This window comes from Corvus brachyrhynchos, unplaced genomic scaffold (genome assembly GCF_000691975.1).
Source record: "Corvus brachyrhynchos isolate BGI_N302 unplaced genomic scaffold, ASM69197v1 scaffold194, whole genome shotgun sequence".
NCBI classification, from domain to species: Eukaryota; Metazoa; Chordata; class Aves; order Passeriformes; family Corvidae; genus Corvus; species Corvus brachyrhynchos.
The window spans coordinates 1,102,091-1,126,164 of record NW_008237890.1 but is presented as its reverse complement, the minus strand read 5'-3'; the positions used below and the strand labels follow the sequence as shown (position 1 = coordinate 1,126,164).

At 37.8% G+C, this 24,074-nt stretch overlaps 1 protein-coding gene across 1 annotated transcript in view; it reads right to left on the bottom strand.

Annotated features, from left to right (window-relative positions):
• The window catches only part of UHRF2 (ubiquitin like with PHD and ring finger domains 2), a 79,199-nt gene extending 55,228 nt beyond the window's left edge, over positions 1-23,971 (bottom strand). The window contains exons 1-4 of the mRNA XM_017732784.1: positions 23,868-23,971; positions 11,763-11,856; positions 10,599-10,841; positions 5,102-5,364 (exon numbers count right to left, since the gene is read on the bottom strand). Of these exons, the coding sequence (XP_017588273.1) occupies positions 5,102-5,364; positions 10,599-10,841; positions 11,763-11,856; positions 23,868-23,971 (704 nt within the window). The remainder of the gene's footprint in view (positions 1-5,101; positions 5,365-10,598; positions 10,842-11,762; positions 11,857-23,867) is intronic.
• Positions 23,972-24,074: the final 103 nt, after the last annotated feature.

Here is a 24,074-nt window from a genome sequence, read left to right as displayed (position 1 = left end):
TTTCCTGTATTTGATGTATATAAAGAAAAAGTCAAATAACTCAGCTAAACATTTACAAGGATTAATTGAGAAACACATAGCATGCAAAGGGATGTATTTTGGCATTGCTTCACTGAAGAAAAAACAGAATGGTTTACATCATGCACTATCACTAATGCTGCACAAAGCAGCTACCTCTCAAAAAAGCAGGGATGCTTTCCCATATTCCAGCCTGGCTGGGCAAATTTATTTGACTGATGAGTGACAAAATCCAGTAACATTCACCTAGTAAACACTAGTTTTTACATGTATTAGGAAGCAAGAGCACTTCATTGTACAGTCACACAACCACAAAACTCAACGCAACTTCACTATCAGATGTACACAGCTGGAAAGCAAAGTATGAGAAAGAAGTAGGGGCTATCTCATCTGAGAATGGCCCATACTGTCTTCTGGTCTCCAAAAATCAGTTTATCAGTAGTGTCATCTATGTGAATTTTCAGATACAATCTATTCAATCCCACCCTACTACCTATATCTGAGAATTTCACATTAAAAACATTTCGAAAAATGGACCTATTGAACAAGTCCAATCTTCAAACCATTCCTTGAGAAAGTAATACCAAGTTTAATACTATTATCCTCTTGATGATCTCTTCAGCTGGGGATGACACTTTCAAATAGAAAGTGTTTTTTTTTGACCAGGTAGTTCTTAGAACTTTTCTTCTCATCGCCTCAAGATATTCTGCGCTCTCCAACTATAAGACCGTGTCTTGCATGTTGCTTCAACAGCCACACAGGACAACTATACTTTTTTGACCTCTGTGGCAACATAGTGGGATCCTAATTTTCTTAATATATGTGTGTGTGTGTGTGTGTGTGTGTGTGTGTGTGTGCACGCGCGTGTTTACAACTTTAAAGATACGAGAGCATCATTCCACAGCTCACATTAAGCATGAAGCAACTAGTTCCCCAGAATAAATAACCGTATACTTTATGGCATATGATGCAGAAATTACCTCATGGTTTAAAATAAAATTCTCTGATTGTTATAACGCCTGAGAGGAATATCATCAGCCAAACACAATGGATTTGAAAAAAGTTACCTACACTTGAGACATACTGAATCTCTACTTGCATATAGGTAGTCATACTGAAATTTCTCATGCTGCAGAAACATCCAGCCTCCCCGTGGCTTCTGCTGAGAGCCTTCTTAAATGAAAAGACTTGATTACAAATGAATTAAACAAGAAAAGGAAGGAAAAGACATTATTTGATTGTATACCCCTAAGTCTTTCCACTGCTTTGGGGAGCTAATGATCAAGAAGCTAATACTTGCAGAATGAGAACTGTCTCCCTGTAAGTACACTATGACCACTGCTACACCAGTAACGAATACAAAATACAGTAAGTTAAGAAGGGGCAAATATGACACAGCATTGTAGGCATGTCCTTATGGCACCACTCTGAGCTACTGATATGTCCTACTTCTGATCTGAAGTGATTCTTAAGCAAGCTGTGGTGGAGATCACCCACAGTTATCTCAGTTAACTTTAGGATCTCAGCATGTGTCGGATTCTTCACAAGTCCTTTTAAATCAGGATTTGGCTTTATGTTCAAGACAGGTTCATTTCTTCTGTATTTGAAGTCAGTTGCTGGGCGCAGAAGAAAGAGATGTATGATAGCATTTTATGAAACCTGATAGCACACCCTTGACTTCAAAGTATCTAATGACTCCTTGTGATACCCACAAATGCAAAGGCGAAATGGACATAAAGGGAATAAAGTCTAAGAAGGGAAGGAAGATGACACTTCAGAAACACACCTTCAAACTGCTACCACCAGAGAAAAACCTGCATTCAGAAATTGAAAGCAGAAGATGGAGTGTCACACAAAAGTTACATAGCCTCAAATGGACGCCAAGAAATTTGGTACTGTCTGAAGTTCAGCAGTAAAACTGGTACTTCGGTCTCTTCCTCACTGATGAAAATAGGGCTCTCAAACAAGCACCACACGTCTTTTAAACCTTTGCATTTATCAAGAACTGTGACTTCAGTTTAATCTGAAACTGAGTTCTGTTCCTCCCAATGGCCCTAGGTTTTCTCTCTGCAGAAATATGTGGGCCTTAAAACTATTGCAGCAATTTAGTTAAATAACAGACACACAGCTGGGGTGGGGGGTGGTGGTGGAAGAGGCAGGAGGAAACCACTACAGAAACAACTCAACAGTGCTGTTATCAAAAATCACAGAGGGATATGCAGTACCTCCTATCTGTGGCAGTCACAGCTGCTAAGAAAGCTCTGTTTAGTCGTAAGTTAGTTACCCCTTTGAAATTACTATAATTAATTCTTGCCCAGAAAGGATAATTTCCCTTAATTTTACTCTTTGCAAAAACAGCTCTGTCATACTTTTTCCTTTCACATTCACTATAACTACACTATTTAAACAAGAAATGGAAAGAGGAACAAATGAACACTGAGCCCCTCAGAGGAGGTGCACTTTTATGGAATCTGAAACTGCATACCAAAGTGTTCAAGTTTTGCACAGTCAATATATCAATGATTTTTGATATTTCGATCTAGCAGCACTGCTGCTAAAGCCAGCTTTCTCACTGAAGAAAAGGACAAGTCCTGCTTCACCCTTTAAGAACAACGGCTCTAGAAAACCGTAGTGACCTAGTGAGTAGAGTAGACCAATCTAATCCATTACAGGTGACCTATCCCTCAACTGTAATCTTTGTGGTGATTTTCTTTTTCTTTTCAAACTGGAAGGATGTAACAGACAGATAAGCATCAGTTATGATTTGAGAAGTTGTGCACCTGTGCCCACCTCTAACATATAGTCCTTCCGAAGTACTAAAGTAATTTTGATGGCTTTACTGGCACCAGGCTTATGCCTTCCATTTGTAAGTCATTTTTACTCTATTTCAGATAATGGAGAGTGTTTTCGTGTCATGTAAGAATACCTGTTGTAGGAAAGACAGAGCTGGAACTATGCCACCCATGACAGCCATCATCTATCAGAGATAAAAAGAAGAAGAGCTTCTCCAAAACAACACAGCAAGGACAGACTAGAAAATGCCAAGTACATCTGGCAGTATGTACTTTGTCCAAACCTGAAAAACAAAACATCCACGCACATGTAACTGTGCAGGGCACAGTATTCACAGTGAGATATGAAGAATAGGAGTGAAGAGATAAATTAATCTATTTCTGGAGCAGAGAACAACTGTGTGTCAAAGCAGACCATGATCTTCCTACTTATCCACATTGCACAAAGAGGTGGCAGAATACAAGTGTTGTCTACAGATCTCAAAGAAGTAAACACTAATGTATGAAAACAAAGTGGTAGGAGCACAAACGTAGTTACAATAAGAATGTGCATGTTGGGTAACACTAAAAGAAAGAAAGAGAGACCCCAAAAGAACTGTATCAGGAACATCCATCAAAAACTTTATCACTCGTAAGTGTGCAAGTTGCACTTTCCAATAATTTTTCTTTCCAAAAGCTCTAACTTCCATTACTTTAGATTGAACAGCTTAAATGTGACTATCTTGCCACATTATGCTTTTGCGCCTTACTTAATTTTGCTGGCTAAGTGCATACAACTGCTATACACAACCACCTTATAGGAGTAGGCAGACTGTCTCCACCTGCTGAAAGGGAAATACACATAAACAGAGGTCAATGGTTTTTTGTTCAGTAAGACTATACCGAAGAAAAATCAGAACTGTTGCGAAACTTCTTCTACTTCTGTACTTCCAACTCATAAAAAATGACAGCATCTACAATAAAGTAACATTTCACCACAACAGTTACAAATACTTTCTCAGAAATGTTTGCCCATTGCTAACTTACATATATCCACAGTAATGTAAAATCATGTAATATTAAAGACAGGTCTTTGAAATCACACCATCAAAGACATTAATTCCAAGGAAAAATATTTTCATTTTGATCGTAACAGTTGGCTATGTTATTTTCAAGTATTTTTTGCAATATTCACTGAAGTATTTACATTCCTATTTCCACCATTTTAATTCTCTCACATTTTAAGTAAAAGGCTTGAAGTCACAGATATGGAATCCAAACTCAGCATAGAGTCAAAAAAGTGCATTAACTTGTATCTATTACTAGTAAGAGGAACAAAAAGTGCTTGCTCTATGTAACTCAGATTCACAGTTGCATATTAAAATATGTAAAGCTGAAATAGCTACTCTAAAAAAGTGTTTTGAAAATCAACATTTAGTTAATATTGAATATACTTTGCATCCTTCTATCTCAATCTTACATTGCACAAACTACAGTACTTTTACTAATCTCAGTGTCAAAAATTAAAAATACTCAACTCATTTAAAATTTTATTTGTTTAGAAGCTTAACTAACTGCTTTAACACATTATTACAAAAAAATTTCAGAACCATTTCTCAAGCAAATGAAGCAATGCAAAGCCTGCTCATAAATACAAAATCCTTTCAAACTCAAGGTTTCCCACCCACACATTGCAGGCTCTAGAATTTGTTATGACTAGAGAATGGACAAAAAACCCCCAAACTAACTTGAAAAAAACCCCACCCTCTCTGCAGTTCAGCATCAGTTTCAAGTCCTCAGTCACGAAGTTCTCAATAACAAATTTCTACTGTAAGTGCAAATCTGAAATTTTGTGCACAATTGCTCTATTTGGAATAAAATAAATCCAAATTAAGTAAAAAGATTTGCTTTAAGGTGAGCTCTCCTTCAGCTCCATTTAGAGGAATTCAATATACACAGGAAATAATTTAAAAAAAAAATTAAAAAAACTTTACTTAAAAAACCCACAGTTAAAATTTGGTTGTATGGTTTCTTTTTCTTATGTAGAAAGGATGTATATTCTTATATAGAAAGGATATTCTTATGAAGAGAAGATATTAATACTTCACAAGTATTTAAGCATGAAAAACATCATTACTGCCAATGGATTTGCTATATCCACTAAAAAGTGTTATAAATTTTTTAGTATTTTTTTTCTTGGTTGCAATATTGAACTTGCTTTCTTTGATTCCAAGCTTCTTCAAGAAATTCTTGGTTTATACAAACCAAATAACAACATGTGATGTCCTCAAAATAGTATCAGGAGCACTTACTCATCGTACTTGATATGATAAATAGCTTCTTCATCAGTGTCCATACAGTCTGAATAAGATGTGGAAGGTGTACTGTCCAAATTATTTGCATTTTCTCTAGAATGATCTTGATTTAAGTTTCCATTAGTCCTTTTGTAAGTGTTACCACTCTTCCCTTGAGCTTTACCATTCTTATGTCCCTTTGTTGCTCGGGTAACATTTTCTATATGAGCTTCAAACCAGGCTCCAATGCTGACATCACGTGCATCCACCAATTCATTTATCTAAAAGGAAAATTCAATAATGAATTTATGCTTATTTTATAAAATACCAATTAAGAAAAAAATAAATCAGACAACTTACTATGCTACTGCTTAACTCTGTTATCAGTAAAACCACTATAATAACTAGTAGAGCTTAAGCGAGTTCAAGTAATATGCAATCATAAATACTTTTATATCCACTTTCAATATTTTATTACTCTTCCTTCATTAAAATCTAATATAAATGTAATTTGTATGTAGTTTTAAAAAGCAATGCTAACTTTATTTTCCCCTTCAAACCTGAAAATTAGCTTCATCTCTTTCATTATCCTTTCCTCTTGTTTCACCAACTGCTCTTTATGGCTATAAAAAGCACACACAGTATTAAAATACTAGCTCACAACCGAAGGGTTTACAGACCTTCCTGAGCCTCCAACTTGGAATTATTATTTAACTTTCTACTTTTCTGTCCTGCAAGATTTTTTTCATCATTAAAAACTCAAGGACAGATGGAAAAAAAAAAAAAATCTAACAAGGTTGCCAGTTAGCCAAAGAGTTACAGTCAGCCAAAATGTTATGACTGCCCATTTCACTATTCTAAATCATGTTGTATTTTTTCTAATCTTCAGGTAATAAACAGATGTCCCTTTAATAATACTGAGAACACCGAAAGAAGAAAGATTTAAAAACCACTTCAACAGTACACCAACTATAAAAAAATTATTACAGAAGAACTACTGCACATAGAAAATACCTTTAATTATCAATATGAGACACATGTATGTATGTAAATACACATATGGTTCAAGCTACAGTCTTTGTCAAGTACCAGCACTGTGCCAGAGAGATACTTACTCTCACACACTCCAAAGGCTAATTTCTAAGATATGAATCATCTTACTGTATTTTCACGGGAGCAAAACTCAGTTAGTTTTAGTATTTAGAGTGAAGCAATCCTTAGGTTTGAAAGCACAACTGACATCAGTTTCAGCTAACAAGTTTATCCCATTAAAGGAATACTTCCTGCTTTACTCTTTCCATTCCTCCTCTTCAGATAACTTCCCAAACTTACGGTATGTAAAATACCAACATGTATTTTTATTCTTTCTTAGAACCTACAGTATTCAAAGTATAGCTTATTACCAAGATGATAATTTCAGCCACATGGTTAACGAATCAGAGAAGGACAGCCTTATTTTAAATCTATCAGTCTATTTTAAACATAAACAGTGGACTCTGGCACTTCTAGAAGGAACCTTCAAGAAGGCATCCCTATGCAATCTTATGTGTTTGAATTAGTAGCAGCTCAAAGTGGTGCTTTACCTCCTCTTCTCCAAAACACAGTTGAATGGGATACACGCTACTAAGGATTCCCCCATCTACTGCTAGTTCTTGCAGCCAGTTATGGAAGTCCCAAAGAAACTATGTCAGCCAAGGTAAAATCCACCATCTCCAGATCCAGAATAACAAAAAATTGAAAAAAACAACCAACCAAAAAAAACCAACAACCCCAATACATCAGTGCAAACTCCCTTAAGTATTCCTCTATAATGCATGCATATGTAAATTTGATGTGAAATATACTTCCCCACACTTGCAAAGAGTAAGAGCAAATAATCAAATAATTATTACCACAGACTTCTGAGGAGCATAATACAACTATTTTGTGTGAGTGGTGTCAGATTTAAGAACTGTTTTATTAGTAGCTGTTTGTGAACAGTATTAAACAAACACTGATTTTAATTACAGATTCCATTTGGTTTTTATTCCAAGCTAGTGTTCTTGGCTAAAATGTTTCTGCTGCAGTCAGAGTTTTTTGGAAGAAAAACTGACCATGTGAGAATCAAAAAAAGAAACATGGATGTGCTTCTGAATGAGCTGGTTTTTCTAACATCATGTTGCATGCCCAAACCAGTGTTACTGTAACTGCTCTCTTAAAACTCATCCTGTATTCTTCTTTTTGGCCATTGCTTAGCCAAGGTAGTGTTCTTCACTCACGCCAAGTCCATCTTGGGATGGCCTCCCAGGTCTTAGACCAGACACCACTAACAATTCTTAGTAACAAGGAACAAGAGTTGCACATAAATCCATCCACTACTAGTCCTTCAGAGCCCATAAAACTGTATCAGATGTCAGGTACAACTGGGATATAAAACAAGCTAAAATATTCTGATATACATAATACACAATGACCACACAGAGGAACTCTGTTTAAATCACTATTTTAACCACCTAACAATAATATAATTATTACTAACTTTTATTTCCTGTATCAAGTCTACCATTATTTTCTTATTGTTTTTTATAATTGCTGGTTCCATGGCTAACTTTCCTTGTGGTAGCTGAAATCAGAAAGAGAGAACAGTGCACAGAGGTTGGGACTACCCATAGCATGGAGTAGAAGATCCTCATTGGATCTTCATCTGTATGAAGATCCAATGAGGCACAGGACTTTGCTCAGATAGAGTAAGTTGTAGCAAAATAATTCTTCCAGTAAGTAAACAATTCCTTACTGTTTGACAATGAAATCCAAGATCATTAAATATATCCATCCACCCATTTAGCCACCTAATGTACCTTAGTTTATTAGGCTCTAGGCCTTTTTTACTGACTTCCATTAAACAAGTTTATGGCCTCTGAACTACAATACTGGGTAAAAATACATTCTTCAAAGTTTTCAAATATTGTAATTAGAAATCCTCTGTATACATTCATACTGTTATCTACAGATAGCAAACAGTGAAATGACTACACCCTAATTTTTCTCGAGGCATACTGAAAACACACTGTTGACTGAAAAGCTAATCACTTCACAACTAATGAAGGAGAAAGTGTTAGGTCTCTCGCATGAAACATCACAAAAATTCCAGCTGACTTGACAAAATAGGTTTCCTTGGGTATGCTTGCTGGTATCAGCATTCTCTGTTATATTTTCTGGTTTAATCCTGAACAAAACAGCTAAGAGACTACTTAACTACTGCTAAAGTTAACACTGTTAAATTAACTACTTAATTTAACATATTGAAATTTAGCATTTTTGAAAAACATATATTTTAGTACTCTTTTCCTCAGATCAGTCTATCTGCTGTGTTATCCCATCTCCCCAGTATCCTCCCCATCTTTTCTCATATTACCTTTTACACTTTTTGACTAACGGAAAAACTTCAGAACTGAAGAACTGAAGTTCTTCCCGTTGTAATAAATGGACATAAAAGAAAAAGGAAGCACACAAGCTTGTGTCTCCATATTGAAGCTACTCATTTTGTGACTCCCTGATTCCTCAGAGAATGAAGAGAACTCCAACTGACATTACCTTGTATACGTGGCAGCCTCTGATGCATTAAAGCTACAGAAATTTGGCAGAGAATGAACGCCCTTGTGTTCCAGCTGGTCTTCAGAGATCAGAGGGCTGGGCGCCACTGGGCTTGATTTCTGATCAATTCAGCACTAAGTCTGGTTGTGCTCAGTAACATCCACAATCCAGATTCACCAATAGTGCAGTTTTATTGAAGCAATAGGAGGCGGGTTCAGGACTGCCAGTGAGCAATGCACTAACTATGGAGTGTTAATATGTGTCATGACAGAAAGTACAGTAACAGAGCTCCGTTAGCACTATAAACACATATATTCATATATAAAAATAAATACTCGTATATACTAATAAATATCCATATATACTAATACATACTCATCTATAATAGTAAATATTTCAAACATCAATAAATACTCATATGTGAGCGTGAATAAATATTCCTGGGTCTGCTCCAATGTAACTTGGAGGTACAAAGCCCACGCAAATGCACCCCTTCAGGGGAGGAGGAGAGACACAGTCCATCAACCTATCCCAAGCAAGCAGAGGCATTTTCCACCTGTCTTTTATCCCAAAAATACCCCTTCTATATTGTAATTTTTGGTCCTACCCAAAAGAAACAATTTCATGTTACAGGTGGGGTTATGGTGACTGTGGTCTTACACAGACATGCTCTCTTTTCATCTGCATTCCTAGGTGTGTGAAAGTTAATATGCAAATAGGACATAATGCAGATCTTAGTAACTTTTGGTCAGAATTTACAGCTGATACAGTTGATACAAAAGGTAAAATAAACACTCCAGTCCATCTGCTGAGGTTGGCTCACTGACATCAGCCTGACAGCCTTTGTGCACATCCTTATCTCCACAAAGAAAACAGACTTTTAGCAAGGCTTGTTAAACATGGTGAAGGGGGAGTGAGCCTAAGGGCTGGTGCAGGTGCTCCTCTGTGCCCCACTGAAACAACACGGCCATGTGGCCTCTGCTTCACACCAGACATTGCTCCATCCTTAGGCCTTGCTTGAGGCAGGCGCAAGATAAGCCAGAGGCCCAGCTCATGGTTTTCTCAGCCAGACTTGTCAATTCTTCAAGGACTTTAAGGCAACACTGTACTAAGTCTGCCCATTTACTGCAACCTCAACCTCCTTTTCCTTCTCTGCAATTGTGGATGTTTTCCAGCAAAACAATTACTTTTACATCTATATCTTATCTAAGAGAAATACCCAAAGAGGAGGTGAAATGCTATCATTCCCTACAGGTAGATATACATAGAGATATTCATATACACACGTCCTACTAAATATTCAATAAGCTAGCAATCTGGAAACTGCCCATTTTCTGTTTAAATTAAAGTTCTGGTACACTGATGTAATCCTGCATGACAATACTGAAAAATTCAACAAGGTACAAAACTAAATGAATACTAGGTATGCAATTCCTAAAAAACCTACATTAAAAAAAAGGATCACTACATGACATATAGCTTATAGAAACTGTGTATTTCTACAATTTGTCTAGTTCTAATGCAGCACTGAAACATTAGTACTATAACAACCATTTGGCAAGCTTGAAGAAAAAATAAAGATAAAAGCTACACTTTAACACATTTTCCTTATTATTCCTTATTAGTTTCTTTTGTCCACAAGAAAGTACTTGTTTCACAGCTACTCTAAGAACCTTTCAAGAACCTGCTTTGAAGAACACAGTGTGTCAGAGTTTGAGAACTCTCCTGAAAAGTGAGCTTGGTACATGGACATGCTCATGACTCTCCAAGAGTCAGTTTAAATTAAGTGAATTTCATTTAAGCCAAATTGGGGAATTTTATCAAATCATAAAAGAAATCAATGAGGATACACTCTTCGATACAATAAAACAATACATTTTCAACAATAAAATTAAACCCACAGGAGTGAGGCAAGTTTCCAGCTTTTAAAGCTTGTACATACCTTGTACAATCCAATGCCAGGATCAATGAGAAATGAGCGAGATGATGTAGATGGCTGACTAGGTGATCCACTGTTTGTTTTTTTGACTTTGTTCTTGCAGTTGGAAACAGCACAGGGATTGACTTCTCCATCCTGATCTGTCACAGACGCAGTGGTAGGAGCTTCAGAATCAGAACGTATCAAAAGCTGAACTATGTCATTTAGTCCAACATTGTAGTCAAATAAAGTGTGTCCATCTTCTAGCTGTCAAAAAGAAACGTGTACTTGTGAAACTCTACCTTAAGATACCTAAGTAGTTTTCAAATCCTCTTTTTATAGATAATAATTGCACAGACCAGAAGAGGCAGCCACATTTTACAGATAAATAAAAACCTATGTCTTGAGTATATGAAAAATCAAACTCATCAAGCTAACTAACTGCAGCCATAATTTCATTCAATGAAAATCACTGGAAGGCTTAAAACTAGAAACACGTGTCTACAGACTAGTGTTACCTGCCTACAATAAAGCTAAGAAACACCAAAAAATGACAAGCTGTGCACCAGGAAATACAGGAAGCAGTACTGCTGCTTTGCTCAGTTAAACACCCTCAATGACCTAGAGCATCTTTGAAGCAGAGATTTGATTCACCCAAAAGTATAATGCATTGGTCTGAAATAGCAAAATTAGAACTAGCTACATTTTACTTCACATCGCAGTGGGAGAAAAACATGCATGACTAAAAAACTCTCATGCCTTTCCAAACTATTCTAGCAGCAAAAAAGTCACCTACCCTCTTTTTCAGGAACAGGTGACTTTCGACACCAGTTGATGTTTCATGAATCTTTGCAAACAGAACTGTTTTCATGAGCTTATGGCCAGTATCCACAAGTATCCAGCACAACAAGAAAAATGGAACAAGAAGGAACAGAAAAGAAATAAAAGGAGCACTTCCCCAGTTTCTCACTAATATAGTTTTCTGTAACACTCAAACCATCTCAGGATAGATGAAAGTGGAATCCATATTTCTTTCTCCATCCCCTCTGCTTTTTCAAAACAACTCTAAAGAGCAGGGGACAGTTATGAACAGAAGCTGACAGTCAAGAAATGAACCAGTTCTTCTTCCATTAACTTAAAATCTGTGCAAAAAAACCTAATTCTCTTTACTGATGAAAACTACTGTACCCACAGCTGGGATCTGTAAACAGGAGTATTCATAGCTTGATTCAAAGTAATTGAAGCTGACACAGCTGTCTGGTCAAGAACCTTGTTCAGCTGCCTGTTTTCAAACCAGTTCAACACAAAGCACACAAAACCATACTGAAGATTTTCATGCTGTAACTATTAAAGAAATGCAAGTAAAGCAGAAATCTCCAGTAACTGTGATTGTCCAGGTGACTACCAACACCACCTCATATGCCTGGGCTTTTAGGGTTGGCAGTTCATACAGAGAAGAAAGCTGCTTAAGTACCCTTTTCTGTACCACCATGTTACACGTTCCTATACTTCTGACAACTCTTTCACAAAGGGCATAGGAGTGTTCTTGCAGCCCTATTACAATCCAGATTTGGGGGCTTTTCACACCACAAGCATCTTCACTGTTAATAAGCTTAAAGCATTATTCTTATATTCAAAGCACAAATAAACCCAAAACAAAGACAAATACTGACACTGCAAAAACACACTGAAGGGGATATCCACATAGCTGGAGTTGCTAATGCTTCTGATCACTACTCCTGGCCACCTTTAAGATTAAACCCCTACCAAGAGATGTTTTTCTGGTTGCAAAGTGGTTAAAAAGTTCAGCAGCACACCTGCAAAACAGACCAATTATGAAATAATTAATAAATTGGATACTACTGGAGACACATAACTTATCCTCCATTTTTCTGTTCCAACTGGACTGTATAGACTGTGGCAAAGATTACAGTATAGTTCCTAGAATACTGTGGGGTATGACAAAATCTTCTGAAAGCTAATGTGCTGGAGAGAAAATGGTAACTTTGCTCCTAGTAGACCAAATATATGTAAGAAACACACAGATGAGAGATTTGCTTTCCTGTCTTTGTTCCTGTTCTCTCAGGACAGGTCCTGTGCAGAGTGACAGAAAAATATTTTGAGGCACTGCAGTTTAAAGTTAATTCAGTAAATATGTAAATCTGAACAGCCTGAATTATCTACAATAACTAGGTTAACAGTGTTAACACACAATTAAAAAGACATCCTGCGGCTAGTCTCTGCAATCTATTCTTCAGTTACGACTGCAGAATAAGTTATGTTATTGATTCACAAGTAAATTCTCTCTATTAGCATGAAAGGTAAAAAGCCTCCAAATTTAAAAAAAAGAGGGAGAAAAAGGAATCTGTCCAGAAATAGTTATATTTAACATATGCAGAAACAAAGACATAACAAGGCTAGACCTTGAGTAAGAAGCTGCCTTCCCTAACAGCATACACACACCACCATGCACAGACTACCTATTCCTGCACAACAGTAAGAGAAGTCTCCTCTCTGTAGGTACTCAAAACCCACCCGGGCAAACTCCTACTAACCTGTTTGAAGTGGCCCTGCCTTGGTGGCCGCGGGTTGGACTAGATGACCTCCAGAGATTCCTTCCGTTCCTAAATACTCTGTCATTTGGTGAAGTCAGCTTTGATGAACATGAACTAAATGGTCAGCCAAATAAACTGATGACTGCAAAGTTGTCTAATTTACAGAATTTATAAAAAATTAGACTGTTAGATGGATAAGAAAGTGGTTGGATGGTGGTATCCAGAGCGTAGTGGTCAATGGTTCAGAGTCCAAATGGACATCAGTGACAAGTGGTGTCCCTCAGGGACCATACTCAGACAGGAGTTATTTAATTAATCTTCATTAATGATGCAGACAATGGGATTGAATGCACTCTCAACAAGTTTACAGATGACACCAAGCTGAGTGGTGCAGTTGACACACCTGAAGGATGGGATGTCATCCAGAGGGACCTGAACAGGCTGGAGAAGTGGGTCCATGGGAATATCATGAGGTTTAATAAGATCTATTGCAAGGTGCTGCACCTGGATCAGGACAACCCCCATTGCCAGCACAGGCTGGGGATGAACAGATCAGAGCAGCCCTGCCCAGAAGGACTTGGGGGTGGGGGGGGGTGGGAGGCTGGACATCCCCCAGCCATGGGCACTCACAGCCCAGAAAGCCAAACGTGTCCTGGGCTGCATCCAAAGCAGCGTGGGCAGCAGGGCCAGGGAGGGGATTCTGCCCCTCTGCTCTGCTCTGCTGAGACCCCACCTGCAGTGCTGCATCCAGCTCTGGGGTCCCAGCACAGGAAGGACATGGACCTGTTGGAGCAAGTCCAGAGGAGGCCAAAAACACAATCAGAGCGACGGAGATGGAGCACCTCTCCCATGAGGAAATTCAGATTTTTCAGCCTGGAGAAGACAAGGCTTAAGGGTAACCTAATTGAGACCTTCCAGTTCCCAAAGGGAGCCTACAAGAAAGATGGAGAGGAATCTTCTATAAGAGCATGTAGTAACAGAGCAAGAGGCAACGGCTTCAAACCCGAAAGGGAACGGGTTCAGATTAGATACTGGGAAGAAATTTTTTTCTGTGAGGGTGGTGAGGCACTGGAACAGGTTGCCCAGAGAAGCTATGGATGCCCCATTCCTGAACTGTTCAGGGCCAGGCTGGATGGGGCTCTGAGCAATCTGGTCTATGAAAAGTGTCCCTGCTCATGGCAGGGCATGTGGAACGAGATGATCTTTACAATCCATTCCAATCCAAACCATTCTATGATTCCATGATCTGCCAAAGTGACTGTGGTTTGTTTTGTCCCCTCTGTTTTTATCATTTATACTCTTTGCAGGAATATTTTATGACACCAGATTATTCTGTGACTATTGAGGTCACACTTGAGTCTCAAAGCACAGTAACAAACATAAGATTAGTGTAAGCACACTTCACATGAGGCAGGTTGTAATGTCTGGCAACCTGATAGGTCCTGTTTACAGCAAGAGCAAGAAGTCTGTTCCTGAGCATGAGCAACTGTATAAATTTAGACCAAGTCAATACACTGCAACAGCATCTGCTTCTAGAAACAAAGCAGAGCAACACAGAAACTCAACCAGTAGAATCAATCACGTGCTTTTTGATTTGCAAGAACTGATGTGTGAATCTGCAAGTATACCTATGCCTAGCATTACTGCATCACTGACAACTGAAATCATTAGAGTAACAAAGTTGGAAAACAGCATTTAAAGAAATCCATTTCACACAGGAGAGCAGAACTAGATGATGTTTTTTCTTGAATTACAATAGACAATTTTATCCCATTTTGCTACATAAAGATACTAAGAAGATTCCCTAAAAATATGTTTACACGGACAGAACACTAAAAGAAAAGAAACAAACATTACATGTTTAGTAAGCATTTAAGGTCATTTGTCATTCACAAGTTTATATATGCAAACGAAAAACAAAAGCAATCACCCTAGAACCAGATATTCAATCTCCTTCAACTCAGCTATGATTTCTTAATTGGTGATTAGAACTTGTACTAAAGCAAAAATAACTGAACAGGCAATTTCATTTATGAAATTTTACTAGCTCTTCTGATCCTACTGCAGTAGGAAAAAAATGCATTTGTTTCCTTAGCAGTAGATTTCACTTTGTTTCAATTCCTCTTAAAGACATGCATGCTTCAAAAGCCTTTAAGGCTTCATTAACATATTCTGAATGAAATTATCCTAAAGAGCAACTAGCTTTACTGTATCTAACACTCAGTACTACTCTAAATTAAGTATAACTAAGTAAGTTAATAAACAGATCACATCTTTCAAATGTATTTTCATCATCATATGTTAGAGACACTATCAATTTCAAAATACTCCTAGGGAAGGCTGTTATAAATACTTAAATGTAACACAGCACTGTGTTTACACTACTACTCAGGAGCAGCTGCAGCAATGCAATACCAGAATTTAAAACTACCTACTATTACTCTTAGAAGAACTGTCTTGAAACACCAAGCCACAAATTACCTTAAAAGCATGTAGAAGCTGCACTTACGTGAACATGAATAATCATGCGGAGTGTGGTATGATACTGCATTACTTGGGGAAAAAAAATTTGCCTGGCAAGTAATTTACCAATTACTATCCCATCAACTATAAGTCCCAGCAGAAGGACAGCTCATTATGGCTTTTACAGCATGTACCAAGACCTCCCAAGAAAGCATGTAATAATTCTTGTAAGAACACATTATCTACTGTTTTTATCTTAATGTGTGATCCAGGAGCGGGGTGACCTTAATCCAGCCATTCCACTTGACAACCCAGATCTTTAATCACTTACGAAAGTGTGCCTTAAAGCATTGTCTGAAGTTTTCTTTTCCAAGAGATGTGCCTGTACCTAGTAATACAGATGAAATAAACTATAATGAATGCAGACGAGCTCTTTAATTAACAAAGTATAATGAAAAGTTTAGTGACATAAGTCTTATTCTGCACAGGCATTACATGCACACTGCAAATTTAACAGGAAATGCATAAGGGTAAAGAGCTTCAAGCTCAAGTTCAGTAAAAAACCTGGGTTAAGAGTTTGTCAGGAGTTATCCAGAGGGCATGAGTCTCAAGAAATCAAGAACCTGTAACTTCCAGCTGGGTACTTACTGAAAGCAAGCTAAGTGGACTTCCAGAACTTCTGGTATTCCCCATCTTAAAATTCATGTACAAACCTAACTTTTTCTGCCTGTAGAAGGCTGTTGGAATTAAATTCCACAGAAGCATTCAAATATATCTCTAACCAGCATCTAGTAACTGAAAACTCAAAATCAGGTTTTCAGCATGTAACAGTGAGTTTTGGGCAATGGGACTGGCTCAGGTCAAAAAAGTTTCAATAACTTTTATTACCCAACGCTGGGCCCTCAGTTTATGGACTTCAGCCATTCTCAGAGCGTGCTCCATTTGCTTAACATTTTCAAAGCTGAAAGAGACCTGACTAGTATTTTTAATTTCACATGGAAAAACTGTAACCTGCACCTGGATTATCTTGTATCTGAAAAGAATGCTTAAGGACTCTGGTATCTTAAAATTCATGTATTAACAACATTCAGAGTAGTAGGCACATGGTGAGGTTTTTACAGTAACTGTACTGTGACACTGTTTCACATGGAAGTAGTTGTCTCAGCTGCAACAGAGACAAAAACTAAATAAAGGGGGAACCTAGTAGCCAATCACTTAAGGAAGTTAGTGTGTTTATAGATTTAGGCTGTCTTCAAGTGCTTGCAACTCCTAGAGATCCACTCAAGCAACTGTAGTTTTAAAAGTACTTGTTACAGGTTCCATACAGTCTGCTGTCAAAAAATAGATTGTCCAGTGATCATTCTACTAAAACATCCCATACTCTTCTGTCACATGGGGCAGTTTTGATGCCATCAGTGACGTTTTTTATACATGTCTAACTGTTGAATGACCAAGATATTTCCAGCCCTGAACCATGAAACTCCTAAAACAATCCATAATATTAAGAGGATAAGAAGGCAAATATCCTTAAGCAGAGACTGCACATCTACAAGGTTTACAAGCTCCTTCTCACATGTCTGCAGCAGACCAGTTCTGAAGTGTAGGCTTGACTATACCCTCTCCACATTAAAACTAAGGTTTTTACATATATACTCTGCAGTCATAAAAACACTCTGTTCATACTGCTTTTTCTCTGATACTCCTGAAAGTTTTCACCTAACTCTTGCCTCCTTATTGCTTCTGGCATTTTTAGCAGAGATCCTGCAATACAATAATACAAACCAAATAGCAACACCTATCAGTGTCATACAAAAACTAACTAAATAGGAAATAACTTTTATCTTGCTTGAAAACAAATACCAAAGATTGGGTCACCATCAGAAATAAAAAAGAAACCCTAGGTTAGCCTTACTAGTGCTTTTTGTCCTGATTTGGATTTTATGGCTTGCTGCTAAAAATAAACAGACACAAATGACAGACCATTCCCTCATTTCAAGAAGGAGAATTTACTCATCAACTAAAAAGAAAAAAAAAAACATAAAATCATTGCTCCACCTTTGCTCTCTCTTTAGAGAAACACATGAGTAGGTGAATTATCTGGACAATCAAATTCTCTGACAGGCTCTAGATCCATATTCTAGATCCAAAACAGAATACAGACAGACCACAACATTTCGTAACACAGTAACCAAAGAAGTTATTAGTGTCTGGAGAATACAGTCCAAATCAGACTCAGTTCTGTTAATTTCTTGCCACAAGATTCACATTTCAAAGCAGCCTACAAGAACATTTGAAGATACTATGCCACCAAAAATCCCAACAACTAGGTGACACAAACTAGTCTTTCTATCAGAGAATATGCGCCCTTTTGACTGCTTCTGTGTGTTTTACAGCAGCTTACAACTTGTCCTGGACTCAAGGAAAAAGGCAGTCATAACACTATAGTATCAAATGATTTACTGTCAATAAACCATATTTTATGTAAGAATCATAGTCTTGCAGAGACTCCCACAGTCTCAACAGAAAGCATACAGCAGAAAGAATTCCTAGGTAAGGAAGACTATGGAAGCTTCCATATTCTAAAAAAGGCTTTTCTACAACTTCAGTTACAACCAAAGAGTTTGATCGTACCACAGTGTGAAAGTCTGGCATGCTATAAAAAGCCACACAACATAGGAAGAAATTACAGAATATTGTGGCTGACATGGTCTGCAATTACACATCAATCTCAGTATAAACACCACAATAAATGTACATTAGTCATCTTTGTACTCAATCAACAAGACTAGCTTTCTCTGGGAAGACATGGATACTTTTCCTGAAGTTCTGTACCTAAAATTAAGCTCAAAAGCCTACATTCACCAATAAACAAGAGGGGTTTACACCTTTTCTACAACACTGTTTGCGAAGTGTATTGGCGGTACCAACATATTTTACCTTTTGGTCTGAAATAAATACAATCCAAAATAGATTCCAGTGTACAAGATTAGTACACAAAACCAAATGAAAGTCAAGAGCTGCAAGTAAAGTCTTCTTGACTTTATCAGAAGATCATGGGGATGGCAGCTTGCTCAGTATCAATTTACAACTTCAGGGAGTTCAAGCCTGCACCTCTTCCAAGTTAAACTTTTTAAAAAGCAGTTCATGTTTTGAAGATTATTTTTTCCTATATTACTGAGATACAGAGAAAAAAACTGTTAATTTAGATAAGGTAGTTTCTTCTTGGATGCAACTCTAAATCTCATTAAAGGAACATTTGCTCATTAACTTCTAGCTGGAAGATAAAGTTAGAGCAGCAAGGTTTCTTTTCTTTTGCTATACTAAGGAGACTTCTAATTAAGTAAATAAAAGTTCATGGTATCTTCTGGATACTCTTTGGGATTATTTGATTCTTTCATTAAAAAAAAAAATAAAAGCAAGCATGTCAAAATATAAAGCTGCCCAGAGATCCTCAGCAGTATGGAAAGAGTCATCCATCCCTGTGCTGATTAGATGAGAAGGGTCAAGTACCTCCCGTATGATGGTATGGGCTTCTATAGCAAAGGCAACTGAAGTTCAGCAACAGTGGTGCCAGCGAGAGCAAATGGCTATCTGCAGCTTGTGAGGACACCTGTAATGAAGAACTGGATATTATCTCAAGCTTCCATAATCAACAACAAAAATCTAAAAACCACATCAGAAAACCCCCAACAACCAACTATGTTTTTACATAATTTTACAGTTAAATAATTAGGAGTAGAGATTTAATTAACAGCTTTTAAAGAAGAGAATCCTCTCGTAACTTCCATCTTATTATTGATATCAACATTTGATCACATTTCATCATGGAAAATCCTCATCTACTTGTCAGGATAGGCCCTGCATGAGTTGTGTTCTGCATCTAAGGGTTTGTGGAGTTCTTTATAATATAGAAACATATTAATTTTCTAAGAGTTTCCAGATTAATTTTAAAAAGTACATGGACTAAACTATCCAAAATAAATTATTTGAATGTATGACTCTCAAGTGACGGTGTGGTGTGACTCTTCGGGATGTCTTGTGCAGGACTAAGAGTTGGATTTGATGAACCCTGTGGGTCCCCTCCAGCTCAGCATATTCTGTGATTCTGGAAGTAAATACACATGCCATAAAATACAGCCTTAAAGTTGGCTGCAAGTTCTTAGATGTTACGTAATGCTCTTCCAGGTTCCTAATGCTTAAGTAATACATACAAAACTGTATAAAGTAGTCTGTTTTCACTTACGCTTCTTTGCTTTGCCTTCAGTTCGTTTAGGTGCTTTAAATAATAAAGACAATCATACCCAAGAATGGTAAATTGCATTAGTAGACTTACAGCAACAATTTTAGAAGAAGATGGTTTCAGTAAACTTCTGCAATCATATAATAAAAACTCGTTCACAGGCCTACCAAACTTACTATCAGGTAAGTTTTGCGTATAACATGAATTCACTATGTTGGGAATTTTGGCATGCAGTCAGATCACATGTGACCTGAAGAGTCCAGGTGACTCTCCTCATGCTACAGAGCTACTTGTTATCGGCTTCATCAAAGAATGACAATTACTTCCCTTCTGCAATCATATAATAAAAACTCGTTCACAGGCCTACCAAACTTACTATCAGGTAAGTTTTGCGTATAACATGAATTCACTATGTTGGGAATTTTGGCATGCAGTCAGATCACATGTGACCTGAAGAGTCCAGGTGACTCTCCTCATGCTACAGAGCTACTTGTTATCGGCTTCATCAAAGAATGACAATTACTTCCCTCCTCCTGTTTCTTCAAACTGCTTCTCTAAAATAAAAAACTTAACTGCTCCAGTGGAAGATTTCTCACCCCAGATTTCTGCCTGAAGCAGATGGGGTTTGGACAGCTTCAGCTGAAAATGTTTACAATTTTCCAAACAAAATAAAGCTGGGAAGAGTCTGTGCTAAGAAACTCAATTGTTCTATGAATAGGCCTAGCACTCCCATTCTTGAGGGAAACACTTCACGAGTATTGCTTTTCTAGCCTTCAGGAAATTCACCCAAGTTGTAAATATTAAGAAGGACTTAAACATACCGTTTACAAACCTGAAGTTTGGAAGCTTAAACTCACGTAAGATTCCATCCACTATTCATGTGCCAGCCCAGGTCACCCAGAAGCTAGAGGTCTTGTACAGTAAAGGCATGCCCTATTGCCAGATTTTTAACTGTGTGTTTTACTGAAGCTACTTTACCACAAGCATGCTCTCATGCAAAGCTGAAGCTCCTCCACTCCTCTTAGCCCTCTACTGTTTCAGTTAAATTTTACAGAAACACAACTCTAAATACTTGGGCATTACACCATGGGTCTGACAAACTAGACTTTAAATATTCAACTTGCACAGCTAAGTAACACGATGCATACTACCATACTTGCTTGTGCACAGAAGCAGAGCTGAATTTCTTCCAGTGAAGCAGGCCTGATTTGCAGCAACTTTCACCTCAAGTAAATAAACAGCTTCAATAATTTCACCTCCTCCTGCTGACTTCAGTCCCCCATGAAACAGGTCAGGAGTGGTTTCCTCACCAACAAGATTAATGACTTCAAAAGTCGTTTCAGTCACTGCCTCCTACATACATTGGCAAAGAAACCTTTGGGCTCCAAAGTCTTTTTTCTCCTACTTTGGTAAGAGCTATAGAAAGGACACTGAGATAATGGGGTTTTTTAACAGTAGACATTTACAAATTTTCACCAAATTCAAATTTGAACAGCGTGGGATGGGATGATGAGAGAAGACAACAAAAGACATTAGTTCTTATCTTCCACAAACAGTAGATATTGCTAAAATACAACAGTGTGCATGTTTAGTTACATGAAAAACAGAAGTAGGTATTAATACCCTCACAGTCTTACAGAAAACCTTAAGCTCTCTGGTATGTTTTCAAATTTAAACTTCCATATATTTTTACTGCTTTATTTTTCCAGCATTGTAACCCAAAGCTGGAAATCCCACAACGTCTGCAACTTAGTCCTACAGAAAATCTGCTCTGGTAGGTCAAAATGCCAAGATATCTCCTTCTCTTCCATGAATAAACTGAGAACTTCTATTCTCAAGAACGGCTTCATAGGCTTTCCAGTTAGGAGAAAGAATATGCTGCTGGAAGTCAGATTGTTGTCTTGCTTTTCTGAATTTCTCTAAGAATGAGTTTACTCAGAGTCAACATGTAACACAGTAAAATATTAGATGTAAATAAATAGTCTGCGGTGGAGCAAGGTTAAAACATGTTTTATTCCAGCATAACGAAATATTTGTGGCCCTTTAGGAAAATCCTTCCAGGCAATGATCCACCATCTTCAAGAGGGAAAGCAAGAGACATCACTGCAGGTTTCTGTGTTCAGTAGACTTCTCCAGCTAACTGCAAAGTAGGCTATTGCACCACAGTCAAGAACTATGCATACATTATTATTCTCTTTCCTCTGAAAGTTCCACCTCAACCTAGAATATGGCTTGACTGCTGCAGCTGGTGGACAGTCATTCAGCTCTGCAGAAATGTGGAACCCCAGAGAACACAGGATGTCCTGTACATGTTATAGAGTAATACTATCTTGGTCAATCTTCAGTGACACATGTGAATGGTAGGTCCTTCTGGCAGTAAAAGAATAGACACCAACCTATTCAACACAGTAGTGCTATTCCTGGCATTAACAAGAAAAAAACCCAAAACAACAGTAATACAAAGTACTGCATTAATGACAACACTAGGTTTCCTCCAGTAGTTCTAGGTTATTTTAACCCTTAAAAACAGACATGTGAAGTACTGCTTACTTAAGTTCTTGCATTGTCTTTGAAGATAATTGTCAAGAGACAACAGCAAATTATAGTACAGCACATTAAACTGGATACAGACATTCCTAAAAAACTGCAAAATAATGGCTCCAGCTCAAAATCTTAGTTGAAATTGTTCTCTGCTGCAAGCTAAGAACGTGATGCTGTTGAAATTCAGCCTATAAACAGTGACTCACTTAGGTTTCTACATCTGTATAACCTCACATACTTCCCATTTTTAGGAGGACATTACTTAGCCAGGCTTCCCACCACTTGCAAGATCCAAGGATTTCTAGAAGTTCCCAGAGAAACTACAGTACGCAGTACTCAGTAGCAGGATCATGGTTCGACTAACAGAATGTACAGATTTAACCATACTGAGCGCTAACCAGATAAACTAAGAAAAAGATTTCGCCTAGATAATATTTTCTACAATACATACAGCAATCTTCAGGGGTTTCGTAAGTTTTCACCTCAGTATACTGCTTTCTGTTCATCTCACATTTAACCGAAGTGCCCTTTTTTATTCTTAATATTAAAAGAAATATTATTTTATTGTATCACAGCCCTAAGAGAATTTAAGTTATTTCGTTTCATGGTCTCAACACCCAGTTTTACTTGTGCAAAAGCAACCCTTCTGACCTTTTTTCTTATGAGCACCATGGAAACAGAAAAGCAACCCATAATCAAGAAGGAAAGTTTAGAATTAATTATTATAATTAACATATATACAAGAAAATTAACATTTATGGGGAGTGAAACCATAAAACAGAATTCCCTAACTCTTCACTGAACACGATCCCAAGTGTGTCCTAAACTGGATATACTAAGTACCAAACTCACAAATGCTGCTCATGTAGTCAACTTCAGCTATAGTATTTCACTATCCCGTTTTCTCAAGCAAGACATCTGTTAACTAAAATGTTCATTGGTCTGGCCACTGTCAGACTACACAGAAAAGCACAGCTCATTGCAGGCTCATCTTCCCTGCTTCTTAGATAAAGAATTTGGGGTAAAAACCTCGGGTTTGTCCTACATAAACCTCTATATCCAAAGAGGTATGCTAGCACAGAACAAAGCTAAGAAGGTTACACAACTCCAAGTCATGTTCCTTAACCTGACCCTTACAGAAAAACATGTGATTGTACATAACGTTCCTTATAGACCAGCCCTCGCAAGCGCTCTCTGTCACCAATCTGTAAAACATAAAAATCTAGTCATTTGCTATTGGTTCAAAATCTAGGCTTAGCATCTACCCACTAATGCTTGCATCCTGGTCAAGAGCTAAGTTTCTATTTCTTAAGTTTTTTCCACGTATTTGTAAAGATACACACGTTATCTCTTTTGAGGCAGAAATCTCACTGCCCTGCATTACTCAGCTTAGGTGAACACTTCCAACACTCATCTGCTGTAAGAAGACGCATCTTCAGAGCCACTTTCCGTGAAATTCACCACACATCCGGTGCCTTTCGTGTCAGGTAATACCTATGCTTCACTTTCACAACTCGAGCACTGCGCACACCTCGTAGTTTACGTAACGCAGCTTCAAAGGTTACACCCTTCAGCAAAGTTACAGCCTGGGGCGACATATTCCGAACAAAATCTCTCCATCACCCCAGGGCAGGGGAAGTACCACCTCACGGAACGCTTCCAGCCAGTCACCCCTGCCACACCGGATTCCCCGGCGTGCGA